Here is a 19,395-nt window from a genome sequence, read left to right as displayed (position 1 = left end):
AGTAAATAGCACAGCCTCCTTGCGAGAGGTGCAGCGTCTGCTCTAGGAGATACACGTGATCTTGCGAAAGAGTAGCGCGAGATTAGCGGAAAAACGATTCGAAATGTTGGCGTTGTTTCTAGCAAAACAATAAGGGTCCATCTCCCGAGACTTTTAAGGGGGAACGATAGCGCGGCGTCGGAAAATTGGGTTGGTCGAAACCTGTTTCGTTAATGCGATCTCTCGTGGAAAAAGCAAGCCCTCAAAGGGTGTTGAAAACTTGCCGCGGGGGAAAAAAGCTATTGTGCGCAACGAACTTATTTAGCGTAAGTACCCCTCTCTAAAAGAAGATCTAGCTTTATGAATAAAAAGTTCCCGCGGCATTTTATACCGCTCTCCGCTAAATATAAGGAATGTTAAAACTTTCTCCATCGACGCGAGCGTGGGAGAATAATTGCATACTTTAAATGAATATTTATTTTTATTTATTTTACTACTCACCCAGGATTAATTTAATTGCATCTTTGGTAAGGTTCAAATATTTGACAAAATTCCAGACCACGTGTCACGGTCACGGTATTATTAGAATATTTTTATATTTTTAGTGATCGAACCTTTCATTGACCCAAGACTAATTTAATTGCAATAAAGATTAAATTTCTTCTTTACTAAAATTAAAATATTTGAGCTTGGAAAAATAATTGGATACTTTAAATGAATATTTATTTTTATTTATTTTACTACTCACCCAGGATTAATTTAATTGCAATAAAAATTAAATTACTTCTTTACTAAAGCTAAAATAGTTAAAAAATTCTAGACCACGTGTCATGGTCACAGTATTATTAGAATATTTTTATAATATTTTTAGTCATCAAACCTTTCATCGACACAGGACTAATTTAATTGCAATAAAAATGAAATTTCTTCTTTACTAGAGTTAAAATATTTTGAAAAATTCTAGACCACGTGTCACGGTCACGGTATTATTAGAATGTTTTTGTAATATTTTTAGCGGGTGTTTCATTGACGATTGTTTCTAAATAAAATGTGGGTCATTGAGAATCGCTGGTGTACACGCGCATGAGAATCCATCGTTTATCCACGATCGTGTCGCGGACGATTTCTCACGTCGTCAGGTCAGTAGAACAGGAGGAATTTACTGGAAATGTGTGACACGCATTTGCATCCCTCGGCGAGAGGCAAGCGTGGGTGTTACACAGCGGCTGTTGATCTTGAATCACGATCGAGAATGTTGGTCTTGCGTAACGCTCGAGTCGAACCACGAGCATAGTCGTAGCCGCGATTTTCAATTTCCGTTTGGCAAGGTCGTTGCACCTAGCCCATTACAGTGCCTCGAATGGAAACATTACAATCGAGACATTTTATAGTTACGTCGATTTTACAGAAAGGTCATTTAACAACAAAGTTTTGTGTTGTCGATTTCCATATGGCTTCACTCTTCTGAGTTTACCCACTGTTTGCTTCATCGATCTAAGCGTACGCTCAGGATTCTTGGCATGAATACTAACGGCGTTTAACAGCTTTCCAACCGCGTTGACATAGTCTTTGACTGATATTCCTTGTCCGGAGTCTATTACCAGCTTTTCGAGTCTTTTTCGTGAAGCACGTCGCCGAAGGATAACTCTGACAGAGGTACTCTTTCTCGCTGACGTTTCTTGCCCGACAGAAGAGACTTCAGAACGCAAAGGTTGACACAGGTTGGACGCAATATATTACTGTTAATCGTGACACGTTACCGAACGTTTCCTTTCGAACAAGCGAGATCTATCAGTTTCTCAACGCACATGTTCGAGCGCGGAATCCATTATCGAACACCAGCGAGAGAATTATGTCTGTTAGCTTTGAAAGTCTGCGACCAGGCGGTCGTAATTACCAGGCATTAAAATCCCATTAATTCAGAAGTGTTTCATTTTTCACGCGACGCCCGATACGTAGACACGCAACGCTGATTCGTAACGTTGCCATCCGGGCAATAGCAGTTTGACAGAAATATATATTGGACACGATCGAGGCATTTATATCGAAGGAGTGGCTCGTATTGTTGTTGGAATTGCCGGTGCATAAAGGGTGCTCGAGTTCGTAACTACGACAGTAATCCTCAATGAAAATAGACGTATGTAATCTCTTGCTTATCCTCGAAGTTCAAGTTTACGCGAGCACTTGTTCAATCTCACGTAAATTCGTTGTTAAAAATAATCTGACTCTTTTTTTACATAAACTTGAAGTTTAACGAATATAATAAAAGAATCTGCATTGTAACACTAATTTTTTTTTAATTCCAAGCTGTGTCTCAAAAGAACAACAGCATTTCTTCCATCGCTAACTCTAATTTTATTTTTAATATATCAGTCTAGCTTCCTTTGCATACTAATGGCATCATCAACGCAGAGATCTTTAGAAAGTCACAGAAAGGAAGTCTTAGAAAGGAAGAAACGAGGAAACTGAGTCTCTGTGCAGGTAATTTCTGCAAGAAACGAACGTTCTCGCGATATTGTATTTTATTGCATCTTTCGAATGTCTATTGACGAAGAAGACTCTTATAAGAAAATGTTTTCATAAATATGAGAGGGGAAACTTCGAGTCTGCAGTCGCTTCGACAAAGTGAATTTCAACCTTTGTTGAATTTATACCCGTGAAAAATTGGAAATCTCTGCCTTTTGACTACTTAGAAGGTTTCATAGCACTATGCTTATTCATCGACGCGAGACGGCGATCTAAATTGAGAAATTCTCTATACACGTTTCGACGTTCAAAATCGTAAACCGAGGTGGAAAATCTTCGGGCAAAACCACGAGATCAATACTCGCGCTGCAATGCTAATTTTCTTTCGGGAAGAAGTTTAGAAAACTTTCTACGAAACTGGAAAAGACACAAGGGATTCTTGATATTATTAAAATTTGCATTGCAATGTACTCGATTTTCGTTCTAATTTAATTCCCACATCTTGAAATAAATGGACTGCAATTTTCTTGATAATAGAATATTTAGTAAATTGGATATTAATATAAGTCAACTACTTTAGAATTTAAATAACGGTTTCATAGCCGTGACATTTTCTCTGCAACTATCCACTTCATAAATATAAATTTACGAGCTATTGTAACCAGTCGTTCCAACAGATATTATTAAAGATTAGAAATGTGTTCGATTGTTCATACTGGACGACATTTTGCTGGAGATGAAATGTGAAAACGCTAAAGCAACAACAAAATAGAATCACCTTAGACGACGTCTCCTACAAAATTATTTTTTCAGTTGTAACATCCTATTAATACTATGTCGAGTACCATAATTGAATGTGACGAGAGTATAGCATTGTTCAACAACGACCTAACTTTCCTGTTTAGTGGAATGGCAAACCATATACGCATTAGTATACATTAGCCGTCTGAGTTTCTGTTGACGAAACTGTTAACGAGTGAATTGTGTATTTTTAGTCTATGACTGTGATTGCTGATATTCAACAAGTGGGTTGAAGCATGTACAATGTTATTGGCAATTTCCTCTTTCACTAAACGTGACTCACCAAAGGTCTAAAATAATCTTCGTACGCTATATTTATATTCTCTTGTGTCCACAAATTATACCCTTATCTTAACCAGTCTTGTGAGAATAAATTTATTAAAATACTCGTACCAAAATTTTTAATATATTCAATACTTTTAAAGTTCCATGTATTCTTAAATCTTATAACATTTAATACGGTACAATTTTCTCTTATATTTTGGGAAACGATTCTAAATTCGCAGCCATTAGCTCGGTATTGCACCGATTTCCAGGTCTCACCACGAGGAGGTTGCTGCGAGTGGAGACCCGAAATGACATTAAAGAAACTTGCATTTTCTTTTTTTTCTGCAATGATACTAAATTAAGAGTAACGTGACTGATCCTAGAATTTAGAATTGTTTCTTAAGACATAAGAGAAACTCGTAAGATTTAAGAATACATGGAATTTCGAATACATCGAGTGCTCCAAAAAACTCTGGTTCGATAAATTTATCCTTACCAGGGGCATAGAAATCGTTTAGACGCATTTTCTAAAAAGTCTAAAGCGCTTAAGTCGAGTGTATCGCGAGCCAAATATATTATAAACTCACGATCTGCGGAGTAAATATTTCGAATATCGAGTTTCTGTCAGAATTCCACCGACCCTGGACGACGAAAATCGCAAATTAGTGGACTAATAGCGGACGTTATAATCAACTTTTAACAGCGGAAGATCGGCGGAAATGAAAACGTGTAAGCCCCTATCGTACGCGATAATGACAACGAATGACGACACTCCATTAACCCAGTGGCCCGGCGAACGATATAAAACGGAATTAAAAGAACAGGGAAAACCCCGGTGAGATCCAGAGACACGTGTACCGGCGGAATAATTAAGCGAGAAGCTCGAGTGGTGGTGTCGTCGACGACGACGTAGAAGTGGTGCTCGTTAATGAAGCGATACACCAGAGACTCCTGACAGCCTGATTCCGAGGAATCTTCGCGAGAGAACCGACTATTTTTTTTTTAGACGCGACGATAACGAACCAATTTCGATAACGAACATATTTCTTTGAAATTAATTATCAGGGTAAAAGTACCAAGAGCTGACCATAGTCTACGAAACATCAAATTATGAAACAAAAACGGGCAGATGGTTTCGTGGCAATATGGAAGAAATAGAATCAAATAAAGCTGGTTACTCCACGGCAAACGAATACAGGATAAATATGGAAACTGTGTTTTCCTTGTTGATATGTAAGAGCAAATACAAATCGCGTAGATATGTAGAACATGATTTATTCATTCGACGTTTCGGGGTTTGAGGGACTGTTTGATTTGGATTGGATTTGTGCGGTTCGGTTGCGCGAGTATCTTCCGTGGATTTTATTTCTTAGCCGCTCGATATTCCCCGACGTCGACATGACGTTAAATCTGAACGCGATAGATATTAAAATAAAAATTTTCCAACAAATTCAATCATCCAGGAATAATCCTGAAATTTTTTAAACGTCGTACGCGCTCTTCAATCGTGAAGTACACTATGAATCGTCGGTATAAAAAGAAACGATATACGTATGATTAAAACACGTAGGAGGTGTAATTATGCAATTAGGATAGCCTGTACAGGGAAAATTTGCATTAATCTGAACTCGTGGAAGGTCCCGGTACGACTGTCGTTTCGAAAACTGACTGCCACCGTATATTTTTTCGACGTCCCCCATTAACGCCACCTTGTACTCCGCCGAATGTTCCACCGCTTTAATTAACAGCGTCATATATCATCGGGCACGCGGAAGGGAACGACGGTGGTTTGTATTTCATCGGGTTTTTGCGATCGGTGACAGGTGGACTGCGGAATCTCGAGGATTCGCAAGGAGGTGATGAATGGTAGAGAAAATAAAGAAACGAATTTATTCCTGTACCGAAAGCAGGGGAGAACGGTCGCGGAACTCCCGTGGACGACGATAGAAGGAGAAACCGGGAGAAGGTGCTTCTATATTTCATTAAACATCTTTATTTTTAGCCAGGAACCCGTGTCAGGACTCGCGAGAGCTTCCGACGCGTCGAGATTCACCAAGAATCTTTGGCAGGAACGTGAACGAAATACGAATCGTCAAACAAACAAGAGAAATGCTTATTTTTACGACCCCCGGATAGGCGAATGAGTTTTTTTATATATTTAGAACGATGCATTTACGAGGGCTACACGATGTTCAAATACAAAGGGTTACTGGTAAATTTTTATCGAGATTTTGGGAAATAATTTCATTTTTGAGATTTCAGGGGACCATACTTAAACTTCAGTAATGTTTAATATCAGTTTCTTCGTAAATTGTGTGCTCATTCTCTTGCTGATAGTCACTTTCGTAAAATCAGATGTCGGTGGTTTACGAATAATTATTTATAAGCGTAAGGTTTAAAACGCACGACGGAAACTGTCGAACCGCTAATTGCAAATAGAAAATTACGATCTATCTGGACAATGCCGTGCAAGTAACAAGCGCATCGAAGTCAATAAACCGATAATACAGCTTTACGATGATGTCTTTACTATCGACAGCGAATCTGTCTGTACGGAATGAATGTATTGTAATTGCGCTCGCAGTGGCTGCAGGTGTTGCGCGAAAATGTGTGACGTTCCGCGGGAGAATGATTCACTATCCGGTACCTAATCGTTGAAATCACGCCAGATTGTCAGCGGACGGAATTTCGGCGGAATTTGTTAGGAAGAGTCGAAAATACGAGCAAATTGACTGTTTACCTAACAAACTCAGCCGTGAAAACGTTATTATAAATATAAAAACCTGTAGGTTTTTTCAATCTTAATACGAAAATTAGTGTTTCAGTTGTAATAGCAATTTCAACAAGAACGAAACTATTTAGATTATTTATAAGACCTTTTTATAAGTTCAATCAAATATACGAAAATGAACGTAGAATTTGTGACTAAAATGAATATTTACAATAGTCAGTGGGAACGAAACTATTAAAATTATTAACTTTCAATTGATTCAGATTAATTTATCATCGATAACACCATGTTTCGTTACTGCAGACCTTTTTATAAATTCAATTAAATTAACGATATCGATAATTCGGTAATGTTGATAATGTAACTTGACCGAATTTAAAATTTAATTTCATATTACACTCGAGAGCGATCGATACTCGAGTCTTCTACCCGTAGAACACTAAAGAGAGTCGTTTTTTCGTGAATGTTTTTCTCAAACCCTCTTCATAATAGAATTTTCAAGCTTTCCATATTTGTTCGTCTATATTCAAAGCAAGCATCTATTTGAAAGATGGTTAACGAACGAGCCTGTCTTTATTCGTTATTCGTGAACAAAGTCGGCCTGCCCGGAGGTTTCCCAGCATATTCGTAGCCCTGGATCGCGTGGCTAAATTATTGCGAGCCGGAAAATCGCAGCTACGTTGGAATCTGTGGTGGAAGGTGGCCGCGGAACTTTAATCTCAGTCGACCGTCTCCCAAGAGCGATAACTCAACGACGATAGCAGTCAGACAGTCTCTTAAGCCACCTCCGGGTAACGCTGCTACTTATAAAGTGACGTTTAGGGCCACGTGCCGCCGGCAATACGCGATCAAGATGATCGTAACGTTTATGGAACGCTGCTCGTAAAGATTCATGGCTGTGGAAAAAAATAGAAACGAAACGATTGTACGTATTGACGAAGAAACGACCGTGGCGGTTCCCTCGTAAAGAACGCTTTGCTGGCCAAATTTCGTAACACGTGTCGCGGCTGCCTTAAAATTAAAAAGTATAAGTCACGTTATGATAGCTTCGAGGGAAAAGAAAACACGTGAATAATGTGGTCGTTGAATATTTAATTCGAGGCACAGACTTTCGCTATTCTTTAACCAGCCATCGATAAAGAATTTACTATCATTTATAGTCGGTATATCGTTTTCAAATAAAGAGGAAATGCATTTCAATAACTCCAATGGTAATTGCTAGCATACTGATGTCAGAGTTTTCCAGATACTTTTTTCTCTGTTATCTTCAAAGTGGTGTCTATCGACCCTTTAATAATCATTCTGTTCCCCTGAGATCACTATGTTTCCAGAATGTTGCTAATTGGGAAACAATATTAAAATTTTTAACGAAATGGTTCGTAAAGTGTCAAAGACCGGCAGCAAAGGAAATTTGAAAATCTACTCTTTCAACGACGATCGCCATCCGCGTTGCACAGACGCTTTTAATTGCCACTGCGCCTGTCCTTTCATGCATCTCCATTCATTAGCGCTAACCAGGGGTGTCGACTAATCCAAAGATAAGAAGGAAGAGGAAAATCGACATGGTGGATCGATCGAAGCGAGCGACTCCGAATTCGAGCCGGAAGACCGAGAATGAGTTAACAGCGAACAAGGGAAAACTGCCAACTATTCGGGCGAGGAATTTTCTTTCCTTTTCTTTCCTTTGCGCCAGACAATCTTGCTGGTTACGACAGTGTTACACTCTAAAATTAGGCGGACTTAGCTGGAGAAATGAGATTCTGAACTTGCTGCGCGCCTTACAGGACGCTCCACAAAACGTGGAACTTACAGCACGTGCTAATTTAGAATAACTGACGCGAGTTGAGTTAAACAACATTATTATTTTATTAGATCGAGAGACAGATTTTCCATTCTTCGGTAAAAACGACTGGGAGATTCGTGTAATAAGTATACAAGTTAATAAATATATAAAATAAATACAGTAGTTTATACTCGTACAAAAAATGAGTGGAATGTATTTTGCAATTTTGGAGCAAACAAGAATTTTATTTCAGAAACCTGTTAAACCGTAAATGGTGCGCGTAAAAATAAATCGAAAATATATAAAACGTTTCTCACCGGGGCGATATTTTAAAAAATTCACTTCGGACATGAAAATAAAAGAACTTGCGGGAAACGTTTAATTCCATACTTCACGACCCTTGTTAATAAAGAATAAATAGTGGGGAAAATTCTCTTTAATACCCGTGGAGCCTTTGAGCAATGCTCTACTTTATATTATATCTGATATTACTTCAAGGAAAAAACGGAAACGCCGACCAGAAGGAGCTTTTCCTATAATGGTAACTGTGCTTTAATCAGGGCTTGCCTAATGGAGCTATATTTTCCTATTAGACACGTATGCCGTCCCATTATCTTGTTACGGAGGCAGTTGGAGTCGACAAAACTCATTTGGCAAAGAAAAAAAAAAGAAAGGAACGTTCCGCCTCGCTGAACGAACTTAATTTTATATTATAGTAATTACTTTTCTAGCCATTCAAAAATTTCATAGAAATAAATTGATGCCACTCCTATCATCGCAATTACAGAAACATATTTTCGTGAAATATTTGTTTCAAGTACAATTATTTAAAACTTCTTTCGAGCGTATGCAACGTTGGTATTAAACATACATTTAATGAACAAGCTTCGATATATCCTTCAGTGCTTTTCTAATAAATTCATGACGATTAAATTAAAATTGTCCAGATCGAATTTAATTAGTATAAAATACGATTTACGAAGGTATCCACTTGTAACGCGAACGGTGGATCTATTTGGACCGCAAAATAACAAACTATTCTACTAATTTATACTCGTTTCGCGAAGATAACCAGATACCTGCGATTTCTATCGTCGAATGTCGCGTACGAGTATAATTGAATAAAATGAAACCGCCTTTCCTTCTCGCACGTGTTACCGTTTTAGCGGAGTTTTAATTAAATTCCGTATTAATTGGACCGTTACATTGCATTATCCTTTCGCGTAACTATCGTCGCGCTATACGAGGCAGTTTGTAAATTAATAAAACTCTCTGGCGGGAATAAAATGGCCGCAAGTTTGCGTTAACGCGTCGCGCGAGCCCGTCGATGCCCGCGTTTATACAATTTCAACGTAATTCAGAGCGATTCCGACCGCGTCTGACAAATTTAATATTCGCGCGACGCAAACGGAGACGCGAAAAATCGACGATAAAGGCGATACTACGAATTCTGCGAATCTTGTATGCCCGGGTCCGCGTCGACGACAACTACGCTTTGAAGATAGAATGTATCGTAAAATAAATAACACGTCAGGTTGCTTCTTTCACGCCCACGCTTACGTTGCTGTTGCGACGCGTGCTGGAACCGTTTTCCACTATTGCGCTCTTTGAACTTAATTTATCGTAGCACGCGAAACGACTGTGCATTTTCTCGGCGAAACGGCTATCAGTTACTCTTATTTCGCTCGTTACGCCACTCGAGATCTACAATTGCCCGACAGCGCGATACAATTAAATTAATAAGTCCGTAATTAAATTCGAGAGAGGCTGGAGATGGTTAAAATAGAATAGAAATCGTGATTTCGATTTAGGATAAATTTTAAAACTGAAATGGACCGAAATTCAAAATCTTAGTATTGAATATTATTAAAACTTCGATTCGAAGTTTCCCTTAACGATCATCGTTAACTTCGGGTCAAGTTGAACCGGGTTAAAAGCGCGTGGATAATTGTTAAAAATTGGAAAAATCGAAGTTCCTGTTTTTATTAATGTCTTCGCGGCGCGTTTCGAAGCGGTTGATTTCGAATAGATCCTAATTCAATGGTCACGGCAAAGACGAGCCGTCCGGGTCAGCTTTAATTGGAATAAAACTTTAATTTCGAAAGGATCCGCGGACGGTTGAATTTTACGTGGCGACCGTTCGAGGAATTTCCAGGACGGAGTAATTGGAAATTCACCTGGACGAATCCGGAAATACATTCTGCTGAAGGATATTAAAAAGGTTTCCATCTTTTCTAATTGATCACGCGAATCCCTAGACGTCCGTGGAGAAAATCCTCCGCGAAGCTTCACTGTCAAAATAAATGGAAAGACAACTTTTTCAAAAAATTATCGAATATTTCTATTTACGATCTTGCCTTGTCTCGTACTTTGAGAAGTGATTTCTAAGAAAAATCTTTCGTTAAACTACTGTGCGATATATTCGAATTATTTTACAATATTTTATTATAAATAAGAAACAGCGAATCTCCAAGAATACGTTCAGAACGTGAAACATACCGCTGTTAAGATTCCTCCATTTCGAACGCGTATCCTCGAAAGCAGTAAATTAGAAAATTAACTTTCGCGCGCCATCGAAATACGACGACGAAAAAAGAATGTTATTAAGATAAATGGAAGTAATTTGACCCGGCGGGGAGGCAATTTGACGGAACCACGAATACGCGAGACGCCATTTTCCGGAATTTACAATGCCAATGACAATATATACATTTCCCGAGTCAAGACTCAAGACTCGCATCTAAATTGCTTGATATAAACTCCCACGTGGTTCGGTTGGCGCGCTCAACTTCATCACTAACAAATTAGCGTCGCGCAAACCGCGTCTCTACAGAAATTTCTGACCGAGTAATTGCACCGTAACTTTTATACGAATAGTTTCTAAGCTTCCACTATCGATTCGTAAATAGATTCGACGGGACAAACTACGGTCTCCAAACGTTATTAAATTATATCGAAAAATAAATTTTATCCGCGCGATATTCCAATTCAATCTGCGGGCGAATAAATGTCACGCGATACTTTAAAATTAAAAAATATTTAACTCTCTGTAACTCTTTCAGCCCGACCGTACGTTCAATTTTTTCAATTCGATGCGTTTCAATGGTTACAAATTAATCCTTTTGGCCGGTTCAAGATCATTCGATGGGAAATAATTTTTGTCCAGCGATGGGTAGAAACGATTGTTCGCAAACAAGGACCGGGAGTTCAAAAGAATGAAAAGAGAAGGTTGTTACAATATATTCATCTTCGTCAAGTATCGACAACTTTCGAAAACTTTATTTTGGAAAGCCGCCGTTGCTATCAATTTTCTGGAAGCAGCATCAGCTTTTCTTTCGACGATACAATTTCCTCGACTCAAATAATAACCTTCCCGTGGAAATAAAATGAGCGATGGGATCTCTGTGAAAGTTCCGAGGGCGTGTATCTTCTTGAAAAATCGTGGAACGTGGGAACCCTGTTCCCGGATAGATCGAATCGAAATTTGTCTCGATATCGATCGACATTCGACCAAGGAATCCATGAAAACGTTTCTTGGTCACGATACACTTGCCATTACTTATACTTCGATATATGGTGTACAATGATCTGCATCTTCGATGATTCCAAATTCCATTTATATTCTATCGATATCGTACCGATGATAGGAAACGAATGAAAGACTCGGTGTTTCCGTTAGAAAATACTCGTAATTATAAAATTTCAGAAACTCGTATTGCCTAAATAGAGGTTTTGTATTTTATATTATTCTTCCATGAATTTCTACCGTTCTCATTAATCTCTTTGTACTTGAACTCTATCTTTGCGATTACGCGTCCGTTTCCTTCGTCTATTAATATTTTTCTTTGCTATCACGAACGCCACCACGTTCGTTACTCCGGAAATCTCTGTTCGTAGTATCAATTATAAAACTCTACTGACGCAACAACCGAACGCTATTAAATTTTCAACAAAATTTCTGTGCACATTTGTTAGATAAAATTCGTGCTTAACGTGTTCGATTATTCGTTATCCGCGAGACCTTACGTTCTGATGGCAGTCATAAAATTCCACCAACGCGACAAGGAATATAACGAAATTCCATCGGTCAAACCGAAGGAGACATTCTCGTTTAACGTTTCTCCCCCTGCCTTCCTTACCCGCGTCACATTTATTCTCCGTTTTTGAACCTGACATTTATTCTTTGGCGTTTCCCTCTCCATCGGGACGCGTTCCGTTACGGAGAAAAGTAATTCACGACCCTTTGCGCGAAACGAATCCGTTGGACGACCATCGGTGACGAGGAAGAGATCGCGGGGAGGTGGACGAATGTTAAAATCTACAATAGCGGTCGTAAAACCGACGAGCAGAAAGCGAAGGAGCGCATTTGCATATACAATCGAGAGTTCTTCGCACAAAGATCCATGACATTTCCGTGTTGGAGCTGATATTGCGAGACGACGCGAGTTAACCATCGAACGATAATCCTTAATTGCTCGATAATACGTTCAGGCCAACGCATTCATCTTCGCTAACTCGAAGTCCAACTTACTCCACGTTTTGCACTTTCATATCTCTGACGATTGCTTTAAGAAATTTATTTCGAGTGTGTATTTCAGGGATGGTTTGCCAGAAAATTATTTATTTCGAAATTATGAAGACAACAGTAAATACTCTCGACGTGAATTTTCATTATTCGAGATGACTTAGGCTGTTAAATAGATTTTATTTTTAAAAGTATCCCGAAGCTTTTTTCCGCATTTACTTTGAATTTAATCTTGACAAATGCGTTTTTAAATGTGTCCAGAAGTGTCGTTAGACCGTTGGAAACGACAGCGTATCTCGAATAGTTTCTGTAGGAACAAATAGTACAAAAGTTCCTCCTCCCACGACTTGTCATATGGACATAAATTATTCTTCCCCTTTCAGGAACCGTTGCCGTTGTGAACAGCGGTCTATTAATTTTACAGTGAATTTCACTTCACGAGCCATTCTCTCAAACAGTAATTGCTGCTAACAGGAGCAGAATACCTTTAAAATTTTATTGCCTACATGCGAGTAACGTACCTCATTTCGCAGCTCTATTTCTAACCGGTAAATATTATTTAATTGTCGCTGGCATCGTCTTCTGATACGATTTTAATTAACACGGTCGGTTTCAATTTTAACCAGACTCGATAAAAAATATTCTTCCTTCGTTTATTTTAACTTTATCGAGCCGTAATATTCGTGGTAATATAGTTTGTATCGATAGTATTAAATATAGTTTGGAAACTGGGATCGTACACAACAAGTAGTGGTAGACTAAATAGTCAAACGGTAGAAGTAGAATGAACCTCGTAGACAGACCACGACTTCCTCGATGGCTACTGTGCACAATAGCCAGACGGAGCATTAAGACTAAGCGTTAATCTCGATAACAGATAGAAATAGACCTGCTGTGCATACAGAGTGTCCCAATATCTCTGGTACAACCGAGAAGAGAGCGATAAAAATAGAAAATAAAATCTTCCAAGATGATGCATATTTCAAGAAAATCGACTTTAACACGTTCACTGCCAGATCAAAACCGTATAATATTCTGCACAAGTAAAATTTTGATTTTAACCATTGCAAGCTACATAAGCTAAAATTTGTTACAGTACTTATTTTCATAACCTTGTTAAAATTCACAAATTCTATTCAAATCTATTTCCCCCAACGTCTTGACTTGAGAATTAATTTTTCTAGTATCATAATGGTAAATCCTGTCACCCCTATATGGGTGACGTGGCAGTCAAAGTGTTAAAGATTAATTGCAATAGAGTGTTCGATCCAACAAATTTTCAGATTCAATAACCTCAAAAACGAAGCCTCAATTTTACGCGACAGACTCATTAGTAGTTTAGATCGTATTAATGCTTTCCTCGCTCAGGGTTGGCTTTTTGCGTCATGGCTGAAGGTCGGTCGACCAAGGGTTGAAGAAACATCGACGCAAGTCGCAACGTATGCCCCTTCGAGCCAAACGTGCTCTCTCCTTTGACATTTCTTTCTATTCAACGGAGGTATTTAAGGTGCTCCGGTTAAGTGGGACACTCTCTACACGACTTCCAGACAAGAAATGGGTTAAAAGAGAGAAATAATATTCTAGTGCGTCTAGGTTTCAACACGAGGGGGTTAAGATTACTGCAACGGACCCTTTAGGACCTTGGAACAGCACAAATTTATGGGGGGGTGACTTAATATTTAAGGTTTACCAGTTAAATGGGACTCTCTGTACACAATAACAAAACAGGAAAGAAATTAAAGGAAGGAATCACTCCTGAATGCATCTGGATTTCAAGATTTCTGATTGCTATTGCAACGGATTCTCTGAAACCTCAAAACAGCACAAACTTATAGAGTGGCCTTATATTTAAGGTACACTAATTAAATGGGACTCTCTGTACACAATAACAAAACAGGAAAGAAATTAAAGGAAGGAATCACTGCTGAATGCATCTGGATTTCAAGATTTCTGATTGCTATTGCAACGGATTCTCTGAAACCTCAAAACAGCACAAACTTATAGAGTGGCCTTATATTTAAGGTACACCAGTTAAATGGGACTTTCTATGTACAACTCCCAATTAAAGAAGAGATTAAAATAAGGAATCACTGCTGAATGATGCATCTAGGTTTGAAGATTTCTGATTCCTATTGTAATGGATGCTCTCAAACCTCAGACCAGCACAAGTATATGAGGTGACCTAATATTTAAGGTATACCTATCTATCACGATTCTATGTATACAACTCCTAGCCAAGGAAGAGGTTAAAAGAAGGAAACAATGTCCAGTTTGCCTAGGTTTGAGCACAAAGGGGGTCAAGAATCTGAGATCCTCTCGAAGCTCAAGACAACACCACCCCACGAGATATCTCAATATGTAAGATGATCAGGTTGAGTGTACCATCCTGTACACGACTCCCCAAAGCAAGAACCGAGAAATGAACGTTCGCGCAGGTCCGGATACGAGCAGGAAGGGGTTAAGAATCTCGGTGTTATCGGGATCGCTACTGCAACGGATCGTAGGATCGTATCCCGGGTAGGACGGTCGGTGGATCTCCTCGGGAACGACGCGTTCGTAGATTTTATCTTCGGTTCCGTGTAGAACAACGCGCAACACGGTATTCCGCGTTACGCTTACGAGCTTTCCGTGAAAGCTGGCGGCGGCACACGTGCGCCGAATGCGAGCGAACTCGTAAATACACTCCGCGCGGATTAACACGCGGCCGTCACGTGGCGCGTGTGTTTCCACCCTTCTCTCCCCCATCAACGCGTGTCACTCTTTCTCTTGCTCCGGGATGGTGGCTCGTAGGGTGGCCCCGTGGCCGGGGAATTCGAAAAAGAGCAACGCGAGCGCTGAGTTATGTCGCTGGACCGAAAACACGGCAAGTGCGAACGCCACCTCCGGGGCTCTTTCGGTCCCCGGGATTAATACGGTATCGCGTAATGCACCTACGATGCATCGCGTTACGATGTTTCACCCTTTTTTCCCCCCCTCGACCCCACCTTTTTATACGCGTACGAAACATTAACGACAGGGAATAATGCAAATAAGTGTGACCAGAGCGCGTTGGTCGAAACATGGCCGCATTGTTAGACCTCGTGCTGGCCATTCCAGCCACCAGGTATCCTTTAATCGCGCCATAAATCACCGACTTTTTCCTTTTAAAGCGTTATCGGTGAATTAATAAATTGATCTTGTTCTCTGGTGATCCGTTAATTTTTAAGGCAATTTGCAGCGGTTCGAACTTGACTGTTATTACGAATGAAAAGAAAAATTTATTTATCTCGCCTGTAGTAATGTACTCGATCGATAGGTGGAAACGATAATCCTCCGCCGTAGCGGGCGTAATCTCCGACAAACGTTGAATAAACGTAAACGATTTAAGGCGACCATCGACGGAATTGAGATACTTCGGCGGGGTCGTGGCTAAGTCGTTCATGGAAATGTACCTGGCCAGATTATTACAGACGACTGAATTTCCGCTGGAACGATACATGAACGCGGAGAGATTTTAGACCCAGAAATGGGTGCCCAGGGAGCAAATCCGGTTATCGAGAATCGCGACTGAATATTTAATAGCTTGTATAATCGACAGCGAAACATGAAAGAACGTTTCTGCCTTTCCCTAAAATTCAATCGGTGGACTATGGATTTTACGAATCGAACGACGAAAAAAATCCATTTAAAATATCAATCCTTTGCGGACGCGACGCGCTCGAACTAAAAATTTAATTCTCTCGGATAAAGGAACGTGGAAAAAAAAAAGGAAATAATTTACCGCTCGGTAAAATGTAAATCGAAGGTCCCGGGATTCTTCGAGCGTCGGTGAAATTTGCAATTCGTCGACGACTGTCAAAACTGTTCGCGTGCGGGAGCGAAACGCGAATCGAAAACCGAATAACGAAAACACCGTGACGCGGAACAATAACGTCAAACATCGCCGGGGAACGCGGTAAACAACGATTTCGAGGTCAACGACCAGCGCGAAAAAGCATTTGGTCGCCTCCGTTCTAAATAAAAAGCTGCTCGCGAATTCCATTTTCGACGGAACGAACGACTCCTCGATTTCCTCCGCACAAAAGCCTCGTTACCAACCGTGTTCCTTGCGACCACGAAAAATCCCTGTCGTCGCGAACGACGGGGATGGAAAACGTTAAAAGGCGAGAGGACGATATCAGCCAAGTGGCGTTTCAATCCCTCGGCCGGTTACCGGCCTACCTGTGGCTGCCACCCTCGTTTACCCCTTTAATTCAGCTTCCCTGAGACTATCGGGCTCCCAAGCTGGCTCAACTGCTTCTTTCGTACTGCATCGAACCATAAAGATTGCCCTCGAATCCGCGATCCAAGAAGTAATTGTCCATAAATTCGAGACTTCGTGGAAAACAATCTCCGAGCTGGGAGTCGAATTTCTCACGAGGCAAAGAAACACTGCTCTGGACCGAGACTTCGATAACACGAACGCGTTAAAAAATTCTTTATTTCTTATTTTATTTTAAAAGTGAAATCTACACGCGTTACACCAAGTCTGGTATTTGCAAATTAAGGGATATCAAAATATTTTCTCTTAGGAATCGTTATTGAACAGTCGAAAGGGTAAAATTGAATGAATTGCAGCATGTTTTTGTATTCTTGAAATCTAATTGAGTCTCAATTTGATTGTCGACTACATAAATAATGTTTTTATGTTCTTAACTTCTTCATTTTTACATTGACGAGATGTTCATAAAGCAAATTTATTCTTTTTCGTGGCCATTCCTTATACGAACAAATTTAAATCAAATTGAATACTATACCTTTGAAAAATCACATTAAATCGTACGTCAAAGGGTTAACAATATTATTAAGAAGGTTTATACTTTCTTGCTTTCATTTATTTAATTTCTGAATATTTTAAACCTCGACAATTTAATTGACTTCGTGTCTTACAGTTTACGAATTCTGTGTTACATTCTGGAACATACAAAAATATTGGAAATGCTATAATACCAATCTATATTATTCCAAGATTAAAGTTACGCGTTTTCTACAATGTTACGATGCTCTTCGCAATTACGCCTCATTTCATACATACTGTGAATTAATTCCACGGAGAAAAAATACACGATGTATTCCTCCACGCGCACCTAATTACAATATCCATATCGATTACGAGCTCACAGTGTCAAGATCTGCTCGCGAGTCTTGCATTCCCTTCAAAGTTCGCCGCGTCGAATAATCGAGATACTTCGGAAATAACGCGACGTTAACACCACTTTTTTGTTCGTTGACCGACTTTCCAGTTTCGAACTTTAATCTGGACTCCCCTTTTTACGAACGCCTTTTTCCGATGCGAACTCCTCCGCGTATTTCCCTTCGTTCTAATTCACCCCATTCTCTAACCACGATTATGATATTCTGCAATTCTTTGGATGGAAACAAGTGGACATTAAATTACGTAAAATGATATCAATCTGGATGTACGGAATTCAGCTGTGGGACTGTGCGAAAAAATCTAACATAGATATAATTCAAAGCTCTTAGAACAATTACAGCTGCTCCATGATTCGTCATCAACGAAAGTCCACGCAAAGATCTAAACAGAACTTATAAGTACGAGACTATGTAAAACAGTATGCCAAATCGCACAAAAATAGACTGCAATCACATTCCAATGAACTGGAAGTACTCAACGATAATGATAATACAAGGAGACTTAAAAGAACTAAACCAAATGATCTAATGACTGACCAATAACCTCCACAAGGAAATCAGAGGAGAAAGAAAGGAGACTGTGCTCGCGACATTACTTCATTTATCAAAATTACTGGAAGGCTCCGAGTCTGTTGCAGTTGCAAAGGAAAAATAAATAAAAAAAATTCTTTGAATCTTTCATCCCTTGCGCAGACTTCTTAGATCTTCGAGATCTAAAGTTTTCTATACTGAATTCCTCATTTTTCTCTTAGTTCTGTTATCGGTTCACGAGTTTATTACAATTTTGTGATCGTTTCTGTCCACTTCTGTCTACGTATACAGTTGTGTTCTCTCTGTTTTAGTCATGATCGAATAGACTAAGAAATCTCCTACCCCTAATATATTCTTCCAAAGGTGTTTCTTCCCAATCTAACAAACGAATCTCTACCAAACCGATCACCGGAGCCTGAATTCCTCGAGTCCCCGCATCTCCCCGATAAACAGTCTCGACTTACTTAGGCCGCATGTTGGGTCACTCCATCGGCTTTGACAGGTGGTTAAGCTTCTCCACGGCGTTCCTCCCTCGAAACCAGTCGCTCCTCGTATCCCACCGACGCGACAGTTACAGAACCCGACAGAACACCCGGAGTAAAACTTCACTCGCGATCACCGGAACAACGTCCACCGATCTCGGATCGGCGATCGAACTCCGAGGAGGAAACGCGGAGCCCTGCTCGGGGTAGCCGCTCGATTTTCGATGTCCAGTCAAAGGGGCCGACGGTGGCGCCAATTTCCAAGGTCACTCGTGAAGGTCAACGTACTTCCGGTATCGAGGCGACGATCTCGCTATCCGAGCCCGGTTTTTACACGCTACTCGACACGCGTCTGACAGCCCAATCGCCTCCACGGTCCACCACTCACTGACAACAGTCCCTTCGTGACACTTGCCGCTTCCTTCTCGATTTTTCTCCCTCCTAGCCTCCTCCTACTCCGCGGCTGCCGCCTGGACGTCGTGTGCTAGACGTCGTGACGCTGATCTAGGCACTCTCCGTTCTACCCTTTCCTTCGCCACCAGGTTTACTTTGATAACGACGACCCTGACCGCTTCGAGGCTACCGCGTATCTTATCTTTCGACGATCGTCACCCCTGACACGGTCGGGGATGAAACGCTCGAGGATCGGTGCTGGCGA

General features: G+C 40.2%; 1 protein-coding gene across 4 annotated transcripts in view; it reads right to left on the bottom strand.

Moving 5' to 3' along the window:
• Nucleotides 1-19,106, bottom strand: part of LOC122404627 (collagen alpha-1(XVIII) chain) — a 313,588-nt gene extending 294,482 nt beyond the window's left edge. For all 4 annotated transcript variants that reach the window (XM_043408763.1, XM_043408764.1, XM_043408765.1 and 1 more), the window contains exon 1: nucleotides 18,720-19,106. In XM_043408763.1, the coding sequence (XP_043264698.1) occupies nucleotides 18,720-18,730 (11 nt within the window). In that variant the 5' untranslated portion in view covers nucleotides 18,731-19,106. The remainder of the gene's footprint in view (nucleotides 1-18,719) is intronic.
• Between the last annotated feature and the right edge of the window lie 289 nt (nucleotides 19,107-19,395).

Source organism: Colletes gigas, unplaced genomic scaffold (genome assembly GCF_013123115.1).
Source record: "Colletes gigas isolate AHSC1104 unplaced genomic scaffold, ASM1312311v1 Colletes_gigas_Sc00003, whole genome shotgun sequence".
Classification (NCBI taxonomy): Eukaryota; Metazoa; Arthropoda; class Insecta; order Hymenoptera; family Colletidae; genus Colletes; species Colletes gigas.
The sequence above is the reverse complement of the archived record's forward strand: the minus strand, read 5'-3'. Positions and strand labels throughout refer to the sequence as shown.